Source organism: Phascolarctos cinereus, unplaced genomic scaffold (genome assembly GCF_003287225.1).
Source record: "Phascolarctos cinereus isolate Bilbo 61053 unplaced genomic scaffold, phaCin_HiC Scaffold_3;HRSCAF=262, whole genome shotgun sequence".
In the NCBI taxonomy this organism is placed as follows: Eukaryota; Metazoa; Chordata; class Mammalia; order Diprotodontia; family Phascolarctidae; genus Phascolarctos; species Phascolarctos cinereus.
The window spans coordinates 23,017,860-23,038,674 of NW_027555736.1; the positions used below are offsets into that span (position 1 = coordinate 23,017,860).

At 39.3% G+C, this 20,815-nt stretch overlaps 1 protein-coding gene across 1 annotated transcript in view; it reads right to left on the reverse strand.

Annotated features, from left to right (window-relative positions):
- Positions 1–674: 674 nt before the first annotated feature.
- Positions 675–20,815, reverse strand: part of TMEM26 (transmembrane protein 26) — a 59,205-nt gene continuing 39,064 nt past the window's right edge. The window contains exons 5-6 of the mRNA XM_020998234.2: positions 18,838–18,914; positions 675–5,330 (exon numbers count right to left, since the gene is read on the reverse strand). Coding sequence (XP_020853893.1) covers positions 4,918–5,330; positions 18,838–18,914 — 490 coding nt within the window. The 3' untranslated portion in view covers positions 675–4,917. The remainder of the gene's footprint in view (positions 5,331–18,837; positions 18,915–20,815) is intronic.

Below are 20,815 nucleotides of genomic sequence, written 5' to 3' on the forward strand. Positions count from 1 at the left end.
TGGGGCAAAATAATAACTGGCATTTTATTATACTTCAAATTTGGCCAAATAAAAAATGCTTTTATTTAAAATTAGTACATTTAAAATTTGAAAAAAAAATGCCTTATAAATATTCTCACCCCTGATCTTGCACCCACTACCACATAAGCTGAGAACTATTGGCGTTCCTATTTGGCAGGGTGAGGAAACTGAAGCTTAAGGAAGAGAGGGGACTTATTCATGGGCACGCAGCTGGTGAGTATCCAAGGCAGGATATGAACTCAGGCCTTCTTAATTCCAAATCCTAAGCACTGTCCACTGAGCCACTCAGCCCTTTCTGGAGTATTTGTGTCCAATGGAAGCTGCTTGTCCCTTTCCCATTATTCCTACTTCCATTTCCAAAGAAAAACATAACCAATGCAGGTTTAAGCCTACTCATCCAAAAGTGGTATATCATGTTTAGATTTTCCCACAGGACAATAATCATAGCAGATATTTATATAATCCTTTAAGCAACTGTTGGGTTTTTTTTTTTTGCTTTTTTTTCCTTTGTGTCTCTGCAAACACCACAGACAATAAATGTTGTGGGTTGATTAATTTATTTACTTCAGTAAATTCCAAGACCCTTGAGGGTAGGGATTGCTTGAGTTTCCTCCCTGAATCCCCAGGCTATAACACAGCACACTACTAAGGGCTTAATAAATGCTTTTAGTTTAATTGATTACAAAGCACTTAATGTCAATTACCTTATTTGAGCTTCACAACAACCCTGTGATGCAATGCTATTGTCAATTCCCTCTCTTTTTTTAATGGATGATGAAACCAAAGCTCAGGGAGGTTGGTAATGTTAATAGTCGCAGTTTATACAGTCCCTTAAGATATTACAAAAGGTTTTGCACATATCTCACAACTCTGTAAAATCATATTCTCATTCTGCAGATAAAAAAGCAGAGGTTGAGAGGTTAAATAACTCACCCAGGGTCACAGAGCTAATGAGGCAGTATTGGAAACCAGGTCTTTCTGACTCCAAATCCAGTGCCCTATCCACTCTGCCTCCCAGCCTCCTTGCTCCTCTTGGACCAGGTTTGCACCACTGTGCATGGCCTGATTGATGCTGGGCACCATAAAAATAACCACCACCAACAATAACAAAATCAGTAATAGTAACTGGCAAAGACAGCAATGAGTTTGATGAAGTCCTTTTAGAATTTGCAAAATGCTTTACCCACTTGATCTCATTCACTGTCCTGTCTGTCCTCCAGCAGTTCAGACAGGCAGGCCTTATAAACCCTCCCGAAGAGAGCAGATGATAGATGCCTTACTTAAGCTCTAAAAACCCATTCAGAAAGCCCTGCCAGGTCTCCAATTGGGATCCATCTGAAAATATGCTTATACCAGTCATACCCTTTTTCATAGAGAATCTATTTTTGGAGAGTCGATGCTTGTTTTCCTGGAAGAAAATATTTAAATGTGAAAATAATGCCAGGAGCAAATCCGCAATAACACCCAGCTTACAAGAGATGGAGGAAAATATGCAACGTGGAACCCAATTGCACATAGGCCTTTTTAGAAAAAGAGCTACTATTCAGCCTCGCAGTGATTAGCTGGTCACTGCAAATGCCTTGCTTTTTGAAGTTGACAGGTTCCTTACATTCACATAAGTATTATATTCCCACTCTTAAAATTATTATGGAAGATTATAAATGCATCCATTAGTTTCATGTGTAATTACATCCTTATGTTTAAATAAGAAAACAGAGAGGGAGAGCAGAGGGGGAGAGAGAAAGAAAGAGAGAGAGAGAGAGGGAGAGAGAGACAGGAAGAAGAAGAAGAAGAAGAAGAAGAAGAAGAAGAAGAAGAAGAAGAAGAAGAAGAAGAAGAAGAAGAAGAAGAAGAAGAAGAAGAAGAAGAAGGAGGAGGAGGAAGAGGAGGAGGAGGAGGAGGAGAAGGAGGAGGAAGAGGAGGAGGAAGTGGGGAAAGGAGAGGGGGGAGGGGAGAGACAGACAGAGAAAGAGACACAGAGACAGAGACACAGAGACAGAGAGAGAAACATATGACTGAGAGCAAACAAGGACTGGGGATGGAATTAAGTGAATCAGATATAGATTTCTTCTCTTGAGAGCAGAGCATGTCCATAAACCTGTTCCTCTAACCTGTCCACATGACATCATGTTGTGGGGAAATTTGAAGACAAAGTCCTCTGGCCCAGTTGTTCCTGGGTCACACTAATTCAAGGCTACCCCACGGCTTATCTCTAAGAACCATCTCAATGCTATGACAATATAGGCAAGGGAAAAAAAGTACAAGTTACCCCAAATTTTTAGCAAAAGTTTTTAAAAGCACAATATGGTTTGAAAATGTTATTACCACATTCATAGGAACAGAGATTTCAATCTGGAAGGGCCTTAAGATTCATCTTGTCCAAACTTCTCATTTTACAAAAGAGGAAACTGAGGCCCATGAAGGTGAAACCAGTTGATGAAGGTCACTTAGGAAGTAATTGGCAGAGTGATGAAGGGGGAGGGGCTACATTTGGAATAGGATGACCTGAGTTTGAATCCAGGCTCTTCTCTTTATTATGATTTAGGGCAATCCCTTCACCTCTCTTGGCTCCAGTTTCTGTCAAATGCAGATGACCTCTGGCCTCCAGTCCAGCTGTCCATCTTGTATTCTGTGAATTCGGGTCCTATGTCTCCAGTACCAGAACAGAACACAACCTAAAGCAAGAACCCTCACTATCTATGAAAGCCTTTCCTTGAATACTCCCAGGAGCAAATAATTCACTACCCCCATAAGGCAACTCATGCTGGTTTGGGGCACCCGTAATTGTTAGGAAGTTAATGCTCAACTTGAACTAACATCTGCATTCTTTGTGATTTCCTGCCATTGGTAGAACGCAACATGTTAAAATATACATTAATTATTGGAAAAGACGCCAAAATCAGCCATGCTGAAAGGCATGCAAGTTTATGAAATAAAACAGGCAGATGTTTCTATGTCAGAGAAATGAAAGCTCATTTCTTGGGGGGGAAGAAGTGAAATGAATATGAGGCCTGCTTTCCATATGGTTCTGACTGACTTTTCCTAAATTTCTGGCTGGCGTGAGAACTGCCCCCACCTACCACTACCATCAGCCCAGGGAAAAAGGCACTTGTAAATAGTGGTTCAGAAGGAACCTCGATGTTTTTCTCTTCTGGTGGTAGTAGCACGAGAGACTCTAGGGGTTCAAAAAGAATGTGAAACCCTAGTCTGCTAGGTGGAGCAGTGCATTTGGAGTCAGGAAGACCTGAGTTCAAATCCTGCCTCAGACACCTTAGAAGCTGGGTGATCCTGGGCAAGTTAGGCAAACCTTTGCCTCAGTTTCCTCAACTGTCAAAGAGGGACACTTATGAGCACCTACCTCACAGGTCATTGTGAGGATCAAATAAGACAACACATAAAATTATATGTAAAAGCTAGCTATTAAATTCAACATTCTTTGTATCAGCACTTCTTATGCTGATGTGTCTCATGGCTCAGCAAGGCTCTAGGCCAAAAGGTCTACACAGTACTCCATAGTGAGTCTGAAGACTTTGATGTTTATAGGCTCTGATGTTTACAATTTGGGCAGTTAATTTCTCTTGGCCTCCATTTCCTCATTTCTAAAATGTGGGGCCTACACCTGCTTCCCTCAAGGCCCTGTGGAACTCTCCATTTGTGATCTGGTCATCTCTCAGGGCTTCACTTTCCTAATGTGTAAAGTTAGAAGACTGGACTCAGTGAACCGCTGTAAGCCAACTACAATCTATAATTAGGAAACTTAGTGGTTGTGTACTTCCAAGAATGTAGAAAACAGAAACAACCACTTTGCCTGGTAGGCACCAGTACTTCTGACACTGAAACTGGTCTAACTACCCAGTCTGTGTAAGATGACCTGACTAAAGTTGTTTTACAACCATATCATTGGTACTTCATAACCAAACTATGCCATGAAACAGTGAAAGTTCACCATAGCACTCTCTGGCCAAACAGCCGTTCTTGACATTGTTGCTATGGGATGTTGACCCCTGTAATATTGTTTCACCTGACATGGCATTTTTGTAGAACCAAGAAATGTCATTAAGCAGGATGGGCCCATGCATATAAATAAAGGGCTCCCACTGAACTAGATCCAAGTATCATACTATTTCTTGAGAGTCTATAAACCATTGTGAATGACTCTCTAGGCCCAGATGCAAGATTTTTCTTTTCTGGGATGACCTGTGCATCTATGAATGGGCAGGGGCTTTTCCTAGCATCCTGCCCACAATGAGGTAATTTTTATGACATTTTTTCCTTCTTTGATTTGTTCTGCATTCACTGAATGTAACCTTTTATGTCACAAAGACATAGGTAGAAATGGAAAAGGAGACTTAGTCTGTTGATAGAAACAAAGTCCAAGGCTCAGTATTTTCAGGCGGCCTTTTTGATATTTCATCTTTCTATTCATCGTTTTCCAAGGACATGCAACTAAAGCCCCTAACAACATCTCTACATATTGTTCTCATGCATCCAGAGCTCTTGAATCTCTGAACTGGTGCTCCCTGATTCCATCAGATGAAAGTTAGAATGATAGCAATCAGCCAAAGAGCTTTCGTTTAGCAGAGTCATCTAAAAAAAATCTCTTGGTGATTCTTCAAAATCTCTTCTTTTTCTTTTAATCTTTAAACAAAGTTCTGTGCTAAGATGAGAAAAAAAGATCAAGTCAAAATGACTTATATTCTGATGCAATAAAAAGACTCAGAAACTAAAAGAAGTAACTTTACAGAAGTTTACTTTCCAGTAGACTATAAACTCCTTGTGGTCAGAGATTCTTTTGTTTCAGTCTGTTTCCCTAGTGCCTGGCACACATTAAGCATTTAATAAATGCTTGGTGGATTGCTGAAGTAACATACTATTGGGAAGACTTCATCTTTGAATTCAGCAACACTCAGCTGTCCCTGGGAAGTCTTCTAAAGGAATAGTTGCTGCTTCTGTGGTCTCACTGTCTCTGGTGCTGGGTGAAAGCCTACTTTCCCTAGGCTGACTTGGAAAGCTCTCCTCTCCTTTCAGACTTTGAGGCTGTTTCCTCAAGGAAGCCTGCACATCTAGCACCAGCACAATTAGGCGGTAGAGCTGCAACATCACAACGAGGAAGTTCTTGGCAGCAAAGAACACCAGCATCTGGTTGATCACTCCAAAATAGGTCATCAGTATGAGGCGGACAATGAGGAAAGGCCCGTCCTGGATGAAGAGGCTGATTCCAATGTTCCACAGATCAGCACTGTACTGGCAGAGGAACAAACTGATGAATCCTTTAGCGGCCACAGATGAGGGGCAGACGAAATGCTGTACTGTAAACACAAGACAGGTCCGTTAGCATACCTTCTAAGGGCACAGACAAAGACAGAACATAAGCTGCTGTTGGACAAAGACTATTTCAGATCTGCCTTTCTGTCTTGAAGACAAACCCTCAGTCAGATGTTTTCTTTATCCTTTCTTGCAGAGGCTCCTGATACTGTTACTGTATCGTTAATGACAAATTGAATTTTGTGGAAAGGGCATGTCTGGCTGGTGGTTCGAGGTAACATCTGGCTTACTATGAGGTGGGCAGGTACAATTATGATGTTTGACACTATGAGGAATTTGTGGAAAAGTTAGAAAGGTGTTGAATGGATTGGTATGTGTTAAGGTGTTCTACACCTTGTGTGTATTCCACACATGTGAGCCTAGCTCTGGGAAATCATGTTACCAATGGGTAACATTTATATTTTTGGCAGTCGGGATGCCTGTGATCTAACTCCTGACCTTGCATATAGGAAGAGATTACTATGGACCAATAATTCAACAGAACTAGATAATTCACAGTAAAAATGATACTCACATTAGCCTCTAATTCAAATTCCAAACTAGTAAAGTACTTAGAAAACATTTTTCTAGTGTATATCTACTTCAAAGCATTACTAGAGTAGGCCAGGTATTAATACCTGAGTGCTTATTTTATGTAGAACATCTTGAAAGGTGCAAAAGGAACAGAAGACATCATTCTGACCCTATTCCCAAGGATTTTTCAGTATAACTCTGCCCAGGACAAATACACAAATACAAAGATACAAAGAAAAAATGAAACAGCCTCAGCCCAAGAAGTCTACAATCTACAGGAAATGAGCTTAGGGTACATGTATAGGGAACCTCTGATGAAGATTTAGGGATAACTCATAGTTCATCAATACCAGAAATGAGAAGTCAGTCAGTGATAAAACGGGTGATTGAGACAAAAACAGAGGACCAAGTGATCAGTGTCCAGGAGGCTGGAGACAGCATGTCACCACAGAGGAGGTTAAAAGGGTTTGGTGCAGGAGAATGCTAAATAGACACCTCTCCTCCCCCAAAGCTTTATCTACTTGTATTTATTTAAGAAGAGTTTTAATGTAGTGGTGAAGATAAAAGTTATATTTCAAAGAGTCACAGCATAAATGGAAAAGAAATAAATACTATAGGAATCCCAGGCTTCTCACTGGAGATTTCTAAGCAGAGATTAAGTGACAGCAACTTGCATATGCTCTAGAAGGGAACATTTTCCAGATTAGGTCTAAACAGCCTTTGAGATCATTTCATCTCATAGGTTCTTTGTTCTAGAACTGGAAAGGACCTTTGAAGCCATCTATGCCAACCCCCTCATTTTATAGATATCAGAATTAAGTCTCAGAGAGTTTACAGGACTTATTCATGATCAGCTAGGTAGTATGTGACAAAACTTGGATTTGAACTTGGCCCCTCTTTCCACTGGAGCATGTTCCTTCCAACTCTGAGACTCTAGGATTTTTTGAGGCTGCAACTTTGTGTTCATTCAAGAAATCCAGCCAAAGGAAGATGGTGATATGTAATAACTTTGTGCCAATTCAATGGATCACTCATTTTTATTATTATCCCTAAAAGTTCTTGGAAAGGAAGAAATCAACAAATGCTAATTAACATGATGCCAGTGACCTAATATAAGTATAAAAGGCACATGGAGAGAGAGAAGGACTTAGAGCCCATAACTAATTACAGAATATCAAGAGATTCTGAGATGGCCCTAAGGTTAAACAGTTTGTAAAGGGAAGAAATTAGGTTCAAACCCTTGGCCAAGTCCAAGACGTTATTTTCATTATACTCTACCTAAGGCATGGAGGGTACTCAGCATCATTCAGTTAAAATACAGAAGGACTGGGAGAAGAGGTATCTCTTCAGGCTTCAGTAGAAAGGGGCTACAGTAGAGAGGAAAGAACAGTGACCCTGAATTCTGGGGAGACTTAGCTGGAATTCTGCCTCTGACGCATAATACGCATTTGACCAGAATCTACTTCCTTCATCTTCTTGGGACTCAGTTTTCCCTATCTGTAAAATGGGGGTAGGTCATACCTACATGCCTACCTTCTGGGGCAGGAGAGGTAACTACAAAGGGGACATGAGATAAAGCTATTGATATGTTGGTAGTTCAAAGTTCTGCATTTTCTAAAAAGGTCTACCCTCCAACAATGGCCTAAAAGATGAGATAGTTGTAAAAACCAAATGCTCACAGTAAACATGTTTTTCTAATGTAACCAAAAAAAAAAACCCAAAAGCAAACTTTTTCATGATGAGCACAATGGTTGTTTCATTGTTTTGTCTTCATTTTTTGTATTTCACAGTTTAAAGGAAAGGCTGGATATAATTACCACACAAAAGGAAATTTAATCAACAGAAGAAACTTTTTGTTTTAATTTCTCTAATTTCAATTGAATTCAATTGTGGCCCCCATTTGGGCCTCTGAACAAAGTGAGTAACTCCTAATGAAGTCTACCAAGCTTCTCCAGTGGCTTCAAGTAGCAACAAAGAATGGGCTCTTTGTCGGACAGACAACAGTGGGTGACCCAGAAGCCCCATTGCTTCTTCTGGTGCCAAGATGGGGGAGTGATGAAGGAACTCTGAAGCCTTCCCCAATCCCCCTACAAACAACCAGAAAGCTGCCTCAGGATTGATCTAGAAGCAGGGAAGCAGTTTACCAGCCCAGCAAGAAAGGTCTGTCTTACTGGAGTAGGAAGGGAGCAAGGTCCCAGAGCAGCAGCAGCAGCAGCAGCTGCAGCCCGCAAGCCTCACATCAGGGGGCCTGCAGCAGCCTGGGACATTCCACTAGTGATGTCCCACCCTTCTGCAAACTAGCAGCCCCCCAGGCAAACGAGCAGTCTGTACAGCTCAGCAAGGTCCCACCCATCCCCAGCACAAGCCACTGGTAAGGCCTTGACCCACTGCTGACCACTAGAAGACCCTACTCAGGATTGGCCAACAGTGAGACCCTGCCCCGGGGGCCTACCAGCAGAGACCCTGTTTCCACAGCAACTCAGCAGCATGGCCCCACCCCTGGGGTAGACCAGCCACAAGTTCTCTCCTCCAGGGCCAGCCACCAGACAGACTCTGCTACCATAGCAATCCACCAGCAAGGTGCTACCCCTAGAGCAGACCAGCAGCTAAACCCCACAACCAGGGGAGAACAACAGGGAGGCTCCCCCTCCCCAGTACAAGCCAGAAGGGTAGCCTACCCTCCAGAGAAAGCAAGCAGTTAAGCCCTGAAACCCAGTCAAAACCAGCAGTAAGATCCAGAGCCCCAGCACAAAAAGCTTGGGACAGTGCAGGACCAGAGTCCAATTCTCATATAAAAACACCAAGTCACAAAAAAAGGCAGGAAAAATGAGGGGAAAAAAAAGCTTGACTATAGAAAGTTATGGTGATTAGGAGGATCAAGGCATAAACTTAGAGGAGGACAATTCTGTCAAAATGGCTACATGTGAAACTTGAAAGAAAAATGTAATATGGTCTCAGGCTCAAAAAATATTCCAGGAGGGGCTTTAAAAGGATTTTAAAAAGCAAATTAGAGAAGTAGAAGAAAAATTTGGAAAAGAACTGAAAGTAATGCAAGAAAATCATGAAAAAAGAGTCAATAGCATGGAGAAAGATATACACAAATTTACTGAGGAAAATATCTTCCTAAAAATAGAATTGGCCAAATGGAAAAAGAATTACAAAAGCACATTGAAGAAAATAATTCCTTAAAAATTAGAATTGAACAAGTGGAAAGTAATGACTCTGTGAGACATCAAGATATGATAAAACAAAGTTTTAAAAAAAGTTTAAAAAAAGAAAAAATGTGAAATGTCTGATTGGGGGAAAAAAAACTGACCCAGAAAATAGATCCAGGAGAGATAATATAACAATTATTGGACTGCCTGAAAGCCATGATCACACAAAAAAAAATCCTGGACATCTTTCAAGAAATTATCAAAGAAAACTGCTCTGATATATTAGAACCAGAGGAAAAAATAGAAATTGAAGAAATCCACCTATCAGGCCTGAAAGGGATCCAAATGAAAACTCCCAGGAGGCAAAGGAGTTAGGATTACAACTAAGAATCACCTACCCAGAAAAACTGAGTTTTGGGGGGAGTGGGGTGGATGGACATTTTAAGGAACTAGAGGAATTTCAAACATTTCTAATTAAAACACTGGAGCTGAATAAAATAAATCACCTCTAAATACAAGACTCAAAGGAAACATAAAAGGGTAAAAGAGAAGTGAGAAAGAGAAAACATAAGAAATTTGATAAGCTTAAACTGTTTATATTTCTATATGGCAAGATAATATTTGTAACTCAGCAACTTCATTACCACAAGAGCAATTATAAGGAGTGTTTGCAGACAGACGGTGTGGATATAAGGTGATTTTGATGGGATGATACCAAAACAAGCTAAAATAAAGGGGTGAGAAGGAAATTGCACTGGAAGTAAAAGGAGGGGAATGAACGGGGTAAATTATCCCACATGAAAGAGGCACAAAAAGCTACTTTAATAGAAGGGAAACCAATGGTCATTCAGTGAAATAGAGGACTTTCAAGCATTCCTGATGAAAAGACCAGAGCTGAATAGAAAATTTGACTTTCAGATAGAGGACTCAAGTGGAACATGAAGAGGCAAACAGGAAAGAGAAATCATAAGAGACTTATTAAGATTGAACTGTTTGCATTCCTGCATGGAAAGATAATATTTATAACTCATGAGACCTTTGTCAGTATTAGGGTAGTTGGAGGGAAAAAATTATATGTATGTATATAGATAGATAGATAGATAGATAGAGCCACAGGGTGAATTGAAGATTAAGGGGTCTTATCTGGAGAATAAAATTAAGGGATGAGGGAGGATTATACTGAGAGAAGAAGAAAGGGAGAGGTAGAATGGGGTAAATTATCTCACAAAAATAAAACAGAAAAGAAAGGGCTCTTACAGTGGAGAGGAAATGGGGGAAGGTAAGAGGGAATGAGTGAATCTTATTCTCATAGGATTTGGCTTAAGAAGGGAATAACATACACATTCAATTGGGTATGGAAATCTGTCTTACCCTACAGGAAAATAGGGGGAGAAGGGGACAAGAGAGCAGGGGGATGATAGAGAGGAGGGCAGATTGGGAAAGGGGTAATCAGAAGCAAATACTTCTGAGGACAGACAGGATCAAAAGAAAGAATAGAATAAATGGGTGGGCAGGATAGGATTAAGGGAAATAGAGTTAGTTTTTCACAACATGTCTACTATGGAAGTGTTTTGCATAACTGTACATGTACAACCTATATTGAGTTGCTTGCCTTTTCAATGAGGGTGGGTGGAGGGAGGAAGAGAGAAAATCTGAACCTAAAGTTTTAAAAAAATATTTTAAAAAAAGTTTTCACATGCTACTGGGAAATAAGAAATACAGGAAACGGGGTGCAGAAATCTATCCTGCCCTACAGGAAAATAGAAGGTGAAGGGGATAAGAGAAGGGGGGGGGAGATAGAAGAGAGGACAGACTAGGGGAAGGGATATTCAGAATGCATGCCATCTTGGGGTGGGGGGAGGGGTGAGATGGGGTGAAAATTTGGAACTCAAAAACTTGTGGAAGTAAATGTCTAAAACTATAAGTACATTTATATTTTAAAAAAAAGGGAAACCATGTGGGGGGGATGGGCAAAGCTTATACATTACTCTCATCAAAATTAGCTCAATAAAGAATAATATACACACTCAGCTGGATAAGGAAGTAAAAAAGGAGAGGGATAGCAGAGGGGGAAGGGGAGAACTGATAAAAGGGAGGGTATATTGGGAAAGGCAGTGATCAGAAGTAAAACACTTGTGAAGAGGAAAAAGTTCTGGTGTAAGAGAAAGGGGATAAACAAGTGAAAAATAGCATTGGGGAAATACAGTTAGATATCCTAACTATAAATGTGAATGGGATGAATTCACCCATAAAATGGAAGCAGATAACAGAATGGATTAAAACACAGAATCCTACAATATGTTGTTTCTAAGAAACACATCTGAAGCAGAGAGATACAGAGTAAAGGTGAGGAACTGGAACAGAATCTATTATGCTTCAGCCAAAGCAAAGAAGGCAAGGGTAGCAATCATGATCTCAGACAAAGCAAAAGCAAAAATATATCTAATTAAAAGAGATAAAGAAGGAAACTATATCTTGCTGAAAGGTACTATAGATAATGAATTCATATCAATACTAAACAAATACTTACCAAATGGATTAGCATCTAAATTTTTGAAGAAGTTGAATGAGTTATAGGAATAATAGAACTATATTAGTGAGGGATCTCAACTTTCCCCTCTCAAAACTAGATAAACCTAACCACAAAATAAACAAGAAAGAAATTAAGGAGGTGAATAAAATTTTGGAAAAATTAGATATGCTAGATCTCTGAAGAAAACTGAATGGGAATAGAAAGAATTATACCTTTTTCTCAGCATTCCATGGCAACTTCACAAAAATCAAGCTTGTATTAGGACATAAAAACCTCACAACCAAATGCAGTAAAGCAGAAATAATAAATGTATCCTTTTTAGATCACAATGCAATAAAATTACATTCAATAACTGACAATGGAAAGAAATATTAAAAACTAAATGGAAATTAAATAATCTAATCCTAAAAAAAATCCAAGTGTGTCAAAGAATAAATCATGTAAAAATTGGTAATTTCATTAAAGAAAATAACAACAATGAGACAATATACCAAAATTTATGGGATGCAGACAAAGTGGTACTTAGGGGAAATTTTATATCTCTTACCACAACTGAATAGAGAAAAAGCAGATCAATGAATTTGTTATGCAACTAAAATAAACTAGAAAAAGAACAAATTAAAAATCCCTAATTAAACAAAAAATTGGAAATCCTGAAAATTAAAGAAGATATTAACAAAATTGAAAGTAGGAAAACCATTGAACTAATAAACAAAACTAGAAGCTAGTTTTATGAAAAAACAATAAAATAAATAGCCATTGGTTAATTTGATTTAAAAAAGGAAAGAAGAAAATGAAATTATTAGTATCAAAAATGAAGGAAGTAAATTCTCCACCGATGAAGAGACATTAAGACAATTGCTAGGAATTATTTTGCTCAATTATATGCCAATAAGGTTGACAATAAATGAAATAGATGAATATCTGCAAAAGTATAAGTTGCCCAGGTTAACAGAAGTAGTAAAATGCTTAAATAACCCCATTTTAGAAAAGGAAATTGAACAAGCCATCAATGGACTTCCTAAAAAAATCCCCAGGACCAGATGAATGCACAAATGAATTCTATGAAACATTTAAAGAGCAATGAATTCTAATACTACAAAACTATTTGGAAAAATAGGAGTCCTACCAAATTCCTTTTATGACACAAATATGGTGCTGATACCCAAACCAGGAAGAGTCAAAATAGAGAAAGAAAACTATAGACCAATTTCCCTAATGAATATTGATGCAAAAAAATTTAAATAAAATACTAGCAAAGAGATTATAGCAATATATCACAAGGATCATACACTAAGACCAGGTGGGATTTATACCAGGAAGGCAGGGCTCATTCAATATTACAAAAACTATTAGCATAATTGACCACATTGATTACAAAACCAACAGAAATCATACGATTATCTCGATGTATGCAGAAAAAGTCTTTGAAAACTACAGCATCCATTCTTATTAAAACACTAGAGAGCATATGAATGAATAAAGCTCACCTTAAAATGATAAGTAATATTTATCTAAACCATCAGCAAGCATTATCTGTAATAAAAAGATAAGCTAGAAGCCTTCTCAATACAATCAGGAGTGAATCATCAGCATTTCTATATATTAGCATCAAATTCTAGCAACAAGAGATAGAAAGAGAAATTCCATTTAAAATAATTGTAGACAATAAAAAATGCTTGGGACCTGCCAAGACAAACATGGCAACTATATGAACACAACTATAAAACACTTTTCACACAAATAAAGTCAGATCTAAACAATTGGAAAAATATTAATTGCTCATGGGTGGGCTGAGTCAATAAAATAAAAATGACAGTTCTACCTAAATTAATCCATTTATTCAGTGCCATATCAATCAAACTATCAAAATTATTTTATTGAGCTAGAAAAAATAATAACAAGATTCATCTGGAAGAACAAAAACGCAAGGATATCGAGGGAATCAATGGAAAAAAATGTGAAAGAAGGTGGTCTAGCCATACCAGATCTCAAAGTGTATTACAAAACAGTAATTATCACAATAATCTGGTACTGGCTAGGAAATAGAGTGGTGGATAGGTGGAGTAGATTAAGTACAAATTACATTCTAGTAAATGACCATACTAATCTTGTATATGATAAACCCAAAGATCCAAGCTTTTGGAACAAAAACTCATTGTTTGACCAAAACTGCTGGGAAAACTAGAAAACAGGATAGCAGAAACTAGGGATAGACCAACATCTCACACCCTATACCAAGATAAGGTCAAAAGGAGTACACATAACAGATGATACCATAAGCAAATTAAGAAAGCATAAGATAGTTTATCTGTGAGATTTATGGATGAAGGAAGAATTTAGGACCAAAGAAGATATAGAGAGCATTACAAAATGTAAAAAAAAAAGATAATTTTGGTTATATAAAATCATTTTGACTATATGTAAATTTGATTATGTAAAAAAGTTTTTGCACAAACAAAACCAATGCAACCAAAATTATAAGGAAAGTAGAAAACTGGGGGGAAATTTTGCAATAAGTATCTCTGATAAAAATCTCATTTCTCAAATGCATAGAGAACCTAGTTAAATTTATAAAAATACAAGCCATTCCCCAATTGATAAATGGTCAAAGGATATGAACAGGCTGTTTTCTGACAAAGAAATCAAAGCTAGCAACTATCATATGAAAAAAATGCTCTATATCACTATTGATTAGAGAAATGCAAATTAAAACAACTCTGAGGTACCACCTTGCACCTATCAGAGTGGCAAATATGATAAAAAAAAAAAAGGAAAATGTTGATATTGGAGGGGATATGGGAAAACTGGAACACTAATGTACTGTTGTTGGATTTGTGAACTGATCCAACCATTCTAGAAAGTAATAAACTATGACCAAAGGGCTATAAAACTGTGCATACCCTTTGATCCAGCAATGCCACAGCTAGGTCTATATCCTAAAGACATCCAAAATAATCAAAAGGATATATTTGTTTTTTGTTTTTTGTTTTTGTTTTTTTGCTTTTAGGAAATTGGGGTTAAGTGACCTGCCCAGGGTCACACAGCTAGTAAGTGCCAAGTGTTTGGTCTGAGGCCAGATTTGAACTCAGGTCCTCCTGACTTCAGGGCTGGTGCTCTATCTACTGCTCCACCTAGCTGCCCCAAAAAGGACATATTTGTACAAAAATATTTATAGCAGCTCTTTTTGTGGTGGCTAAGAATTGGAAATCAAAGGAATGCCCATCAATTGAAGAATGGCTAAACATGTTGTGGTATGTTTGTAGTGGAGTATTATTGTGCTGCAGCATTGAGAAGCAGGATGATTTGAGAAAAACCTGGAAAGACTTACATGAACTGATGCAAAGTGAAGTGAATAAACCTGAAGAACGTTGTACACAGTAATAGCAATATTACTTGATGAAGAACTGTGAATGACTTCACTATTCTCAGGAATACAATGATCCAAGACAATCCCAAAAGAATAATGATAAAGCATACTATCTGCCTCCAGAATGATTGAATACAGACTGAAGCATGATATTTTTCATTTTCTTTCTTTCATTTTTTTTCTCTTATTCAGGTCTTCCTGTACTAAATGACTAATAAGGGAATGTTTTACATAATTGAACATGTATAACCTGTATTTGATTGGTTACCATCTCATGGAGGGGAGAGAGGTAGAATTTAAATCTCAAAACTTTAAATAAAAATGTTTTAAAATTTTAAAAAAGGAAATTGTAAAGCGCTTTTAATGATCTCAGGCTTCCCCTAGAATTAAAGGTTCATATTTTTAATTAAAAAAAATAAATAAAAGCCCCATTGCTCTCCTTGCTTCTCATAACTGCATGACATTATGGTCCCTGATAGTTTATAGACTCTCCTTCTAAAATAAAAGATTTTCTCAGTGAGCCTTCAAACCATAAGATGTGGCAAATGCCAGCTGGGGCCTGGCATTGTCCCTTCCTGGGAACCAGTTGGGCAATGGTCATTTGAGAAACACTGGGGATGATGGGGTCTGACTTCTAAAGCAGCCTGTGGTTGGGTGGGCACACATCCAGTAGCCCATGACTTGGTTCTCTAACAGTATACGTGTTTGGGATGTGAGCTTATTGTTTTATTTTTCTTATTTGTGGCACGAGCTTGTTATTAACTTAAGGCATGAAGGATGTCACCAAAAGGAATGATGACCTTTAAAGAAATGATGAGTCTGTCAAAATAACAAGCATGAGGGATAATTGGTGGATATCCCATGAAATTCACTGGTATCCATGCCATCTTCATCACAATCCACAAGCATTCATAAGCACCTACTATGTGCCAAGTATTGCATTAAATGGTAACGATACAAAGAAAACCCCTGGAGGAGCTCACATTCTCATGGGAGGAGACAACATGCAAATTGCCATGCAAGTACAAGATCTATACATGTAAATGGAGAGGGGCACAAAAGGTTTCTTGCAGAAGGTTAGATTTGAATGCAGGCTTGAGAGAAGTCAGGGAAGCCAGGAGGCAGAGGTGAGGAAGAGGATTACAGCCTAGATGACAGCCAATAAAAAGACTTTTGCTGTTGGTCCTTTGTTTTTTGAAGAGGGCAAGGATTAGGGAGATGTAGAGTTGTGTGCAAAGACCCAAGTAGGCAGAAGGGGAGTGATGCACGAAAAGATGCAAAAGGTAGGAAGCACCCAGGTTGTGAAGGGATTTAAAAACTGAACAAAGAATTTTATATTTGATCCTGGAAGTAAAAGGGAGGCAATGGGGAGGCCTGAGCTTTAGGAAGATCACTTTGGTGGCTGAATGGAGGATGAATGATAGCGGAAAGAGGCTTGAGTCAGGAAAACCAACCAGCAGGCTACTGCAGTGCTCTGGGCATGGAATAATAGGAGCCTGCTCCAGGGTGGGAGTTGTGTGGCTGGAGAGAAGAAGACGTACACGAGTGGGTGAAGGCAGAAATGGCGACACTTGACAATGCCAAGAGAACTTGAGAAAGGCCCTCACGTCATTGGAGGAGGCAGACAAGAATGACATAGGACATGAGGCACAGAAGAAACAACAGCTCTTGACTTCAAATCTGGAGGGAACCTCAAAGGTCATCTGGTGCAACCCCTTGTTTTAGAGATGAGGATACTGGGCAGGGTGGGGCCTACCCCTTGGGATGGTGGACGGTTTATAGACTGAGAATGATAAGACCCAAGTTCTAATCCCAGATCTGCCTTTGAGTATTCATGGAACTTTGGGTAAATCCTCTTCCCTCTCTGGGCCTCAGGTTCCTTAAATATTGGAGTTGGAAATGATCTCCAACATCTCTTCCAGCTTTAAATCTCAGGTCCTATGTCCAGGGAGGTTAACATGCCCAGAGTCCTGTAGGGAGTAAGGAATCAGGGGCAAGACTTGAACCAAATTCCTAAGATGTACTATGAGCTGCATTGTTAGGAGAAGGCTCATTGATGAGATGACAAATTCATCCAAGTATCAAAGTATCCTTCATTGATCTTTCAACAAAAGTAGTGTCATCTTCTCATTAACTTTGGCGCGCGCACGTGCGTGCGTGTGTGTGTGTGTGTGTGTATGTGTGTGTGTGTGTGTGTGTATAATTACCTCAGTATTTTTTTTCTTTTTCAAGAGACCTTTCTTGGAACCCCAAGTTGCTAGTGCCATCTCTTCTAAAACTAGCTTCCATCTACTCAGTATATAACTTGTATGTTCTGATTTTTCATGTTGTCTCCCCATTAGAATGGAGACCCTTTGAGGGCAGGGATTTTTTTTTTCTTTGTATCTCTGGAAACTCAGTTTCTGGAACACAGTAGGCACTTAATAAATGCTTCTTAACTGATTGATTTTTAGCAAATGACAGTTGGTATAAGATGTAGTCCATGGGAACTTTGAGAATTACTCTGAGCTTTTCATTCAAGATGGAATTACAAAATTTTTTGAAGGGTTGGAAGGGACCTCAGAGGGTGGCTAGTCTAATCTGTATGCAGAAGGAATCCCCACAACATACCTGACAACAGATTGGCATCTAAACTCTGAAAACCTCCAACTGATGACAAATGTGTGTGTGTATAAATAGTTTGTCTTAAAGACATAAGATCTGTTGCATCCTGATTGAAAGGGAAATTTTAGTGATGGAGAAAATGGAGTGAATGAGGAAAAGGGAATGAGCCAAACAGAGGCTGGGGCAGACATCAGTGAAGTGCAGACTCAGGGCAGGCCCGGGCAGATGGGCACTGTAGGATGGAGGGGCCTATAATGTTTTGGGCCAGCCCTGGGTCACCAGCATGAAAGAGTGGAAATGGCTTTGGGCTCAGAGGAACCAGGTTCGAATCCTGGTTCTATGCCCTCTGCAGCATTCCCTTTCAGTATCCTCATTTGCAAAACATGGTGGTGGACTAGATAATCAATCAGGTTTTTCACAGCTCATTATCTATGGGGAAGCTTAGATCATCTTAGGCTCAGGGTTAGTAATCTGGATCCATTCTAAAACAGATCCAATTGGATTCTGAGTTTCATTACAAAAGAAACACTAAAATTCTTAGTATAGATTTTGGATTACTTTCATCTCTCTGCAACTCAAAAATGGCCTTAACTTTCCAAGTATTCCTAGACTGTGGACATATCCAAGTGCTTCCCTGGCCACACTAAATCCTGACCACTTTCCCTCTTGAAATCATTCAAAATCCACACTTAGACATGAAAATTCGTTACTAACAATTTCCAGAGGTTCACTGTGTGGGCCCTGATAATGGCCATCTTACCAGCTCTGGTAAAGCTACACAGGATCTCACTAAGAGTAATGAGTGAATAAGGGGTGCCTTGATGCACTCAAGGTTGTTGGAAACTTTTATTTCTTTGGGCTCTTGGCCAATTCAATGAAAGAAATATGAAGTGCCTACTATGTGCAAGGTATTTACTAGTAACTGGAGATACAATGGCAAAAATAGCCCCTGCCCTGGGACTTGAGAGAGAGAGAATGAGAGAGAGAAAGAGAATGAGAGAGAGAGAGAGAGAGAGAGAGAGAGAAAGAGAGAGAGAGAGAGAGAGAGAGAGGGAGAGAGAGGGAGAACATGTATCCAATTAAGTAAATGCAAACTGTATACAAAGTAAAGAAAGCAATTTCAAAGAGTGGGAACATTCATGATGAGGATTCAGGAAAGGTTTTGAGAAGGAAGTGGTAACTGAGCTGGGCTTTGAACAAAGCTCAGTAATCTATGAAGAAGAGTAAGGAAGGGCATGCCAGACATGCAGTACATTCAGGCAAAGGCATGGAGGTAAGAGATAGAATGTCATTTACAGGGCAAAACAAGCACTAACCTGCAAGGTCAAGTGGAAACTGTAGCATGCTCCAGGTCCAAATGGCAAGAATTGCATAGACAAGTACAGGATTATTTCTGGGAGAAACACAACATTCAATAATGTTCATAAACACATTGCAGAAAACCTGCAGAAACACACAATCTTCCCCACCCAGACCCAGCTTCATGGGTTTTCTTGGGGGGTGGGGTGGACATCTACATAGTTGGAGCTACAAGATGCATGTGCAATATACTGAAGATATGCATAAGCAAGATGCAGTGATGAGCTTCCACCTCATTGCTTCAAGGATTCAATTCATTACAATTAATCAAGTTTTACCAAGGGATTTCCTCACTCTTGACTTCTGTTTACTTCCCTATAAAATGAGGGAGCAAGACTAGATGAGAGTGGGTGCCTCTTATAGCTCTAAATCTCTTGATATGTATAATAAAGTACCTACTAAGTGGATTACATATGCATGGCACAGCAGATTAGAGAGTTGGCTTCAATATCAGAAAGACTCAAGTTTAAACCATGCCTTTGCCACATACTGGCTGTGTGACCTTGGATAAGTCACCTCATCTCTAAGAACCCCCAGGAAAGTCTCTCAGATGAGAACTTGCAGAGAAGGTACAATCCTGCATGGGTAGAGAAATCTTCACCAGGAACCAATGATATCAAAGGTCTGGTTAAAAACAAATAAATGTGAGAGGCATTGGGGTTAAAAAAGACAAAAAGGAAACAGTCCCTGCCCTCAAGGAGCTTACATTCTACAATGTTTACACAGAAAAAATAATATATATACACAATGGAATTGTGAAGTGGAGAGCAGTAACAACTGGTGTGGGAGGGGCTCCAGAAAATCCTCCCATGAGAGATGACAAGTTGAATTTCATCAGAGTGGGGGGCTCCTTCTACCAACATAGGTCACGAACTCTCTATAGTCCAGCAGATGGTCTTTGAGAGTTAGTGTGGTTGAAAAGTTCATTCCCCTGCAGTCAGTCTTGGAATGAGTCTTCTTTGAAGTCTGTGGTTGTTCAGTCCTTGCAGTTGTGTCTGACTCTTCATGACCCCATTTAGGATTTTGTTGGCAAAGATACTGGAATTGTTTTCCATTTTCTTTTCCAGCTCATTTTTACAGATGAGGAAACTGAGGTAAACAGGGTTAACTGACTTGCTCAGGGTCACACAGCTAGCAAGTATGAAACCGGATTTGAACTCAGGTCCTCCTGACTCCAGGCTCAGTGCCCTACCCGCTGTGCCACCTAGCTGCCCCTCTCAGTTAGCTAGACTGATTTCCCTATCAGCCAAATTCAGTGACCAAAAGATGAATGAATAGTTCTCAAAAGAAGAATTGCCAACTAATAACAACCATATAAAAGAATGTTTCAAATCACTAACAGCAACAACAGTTAACATTTATATAGTCCTGCTATGTGCCAAGCACTGGATTAAACATTTTGCAATCATTATCTCCTTTGATCTTCACAACAACCCTGGGAGGTAGGTGCTATACTGAGGCAAACAGAGGTTAAGTGACTTGCCCAGGGTCATACAACTAGTAAGTGTCTGAGGCTGGATTTTAACTCAGATGGTCCTGACTCCACGCCCCGCCCTCAAACCCCTGCACTGCTAGCTGCCCCAGTGATGACTGCACCCATTTTAATCACAGGTGAGAAAACTAAAGTTCTAGGATTTGCCTAGATTTGGGAATCCTTTTCCTCTTCTTTTCCCCTCGCCCCCAAATCTTCAGGCTCTTCAACTAAACAAGCATTTCCAGTCAAAGGCAAAGTGAAAACTCCTCTTCTTGTCTGCATCACAGTCAATGGGTGCAACCATATTTCTTAGCATAAAAATTCTTCATTAACAGTTTGGGACAATTTTTTAAATGCTCATTCTATTTGTAGCTGCAATTACAGCTGCATTCCTTTGCATGTGCCAATGACATGTGAATCCACACAAAATATGGGTCACTTTGGGAAGATAAGGGGTTGGG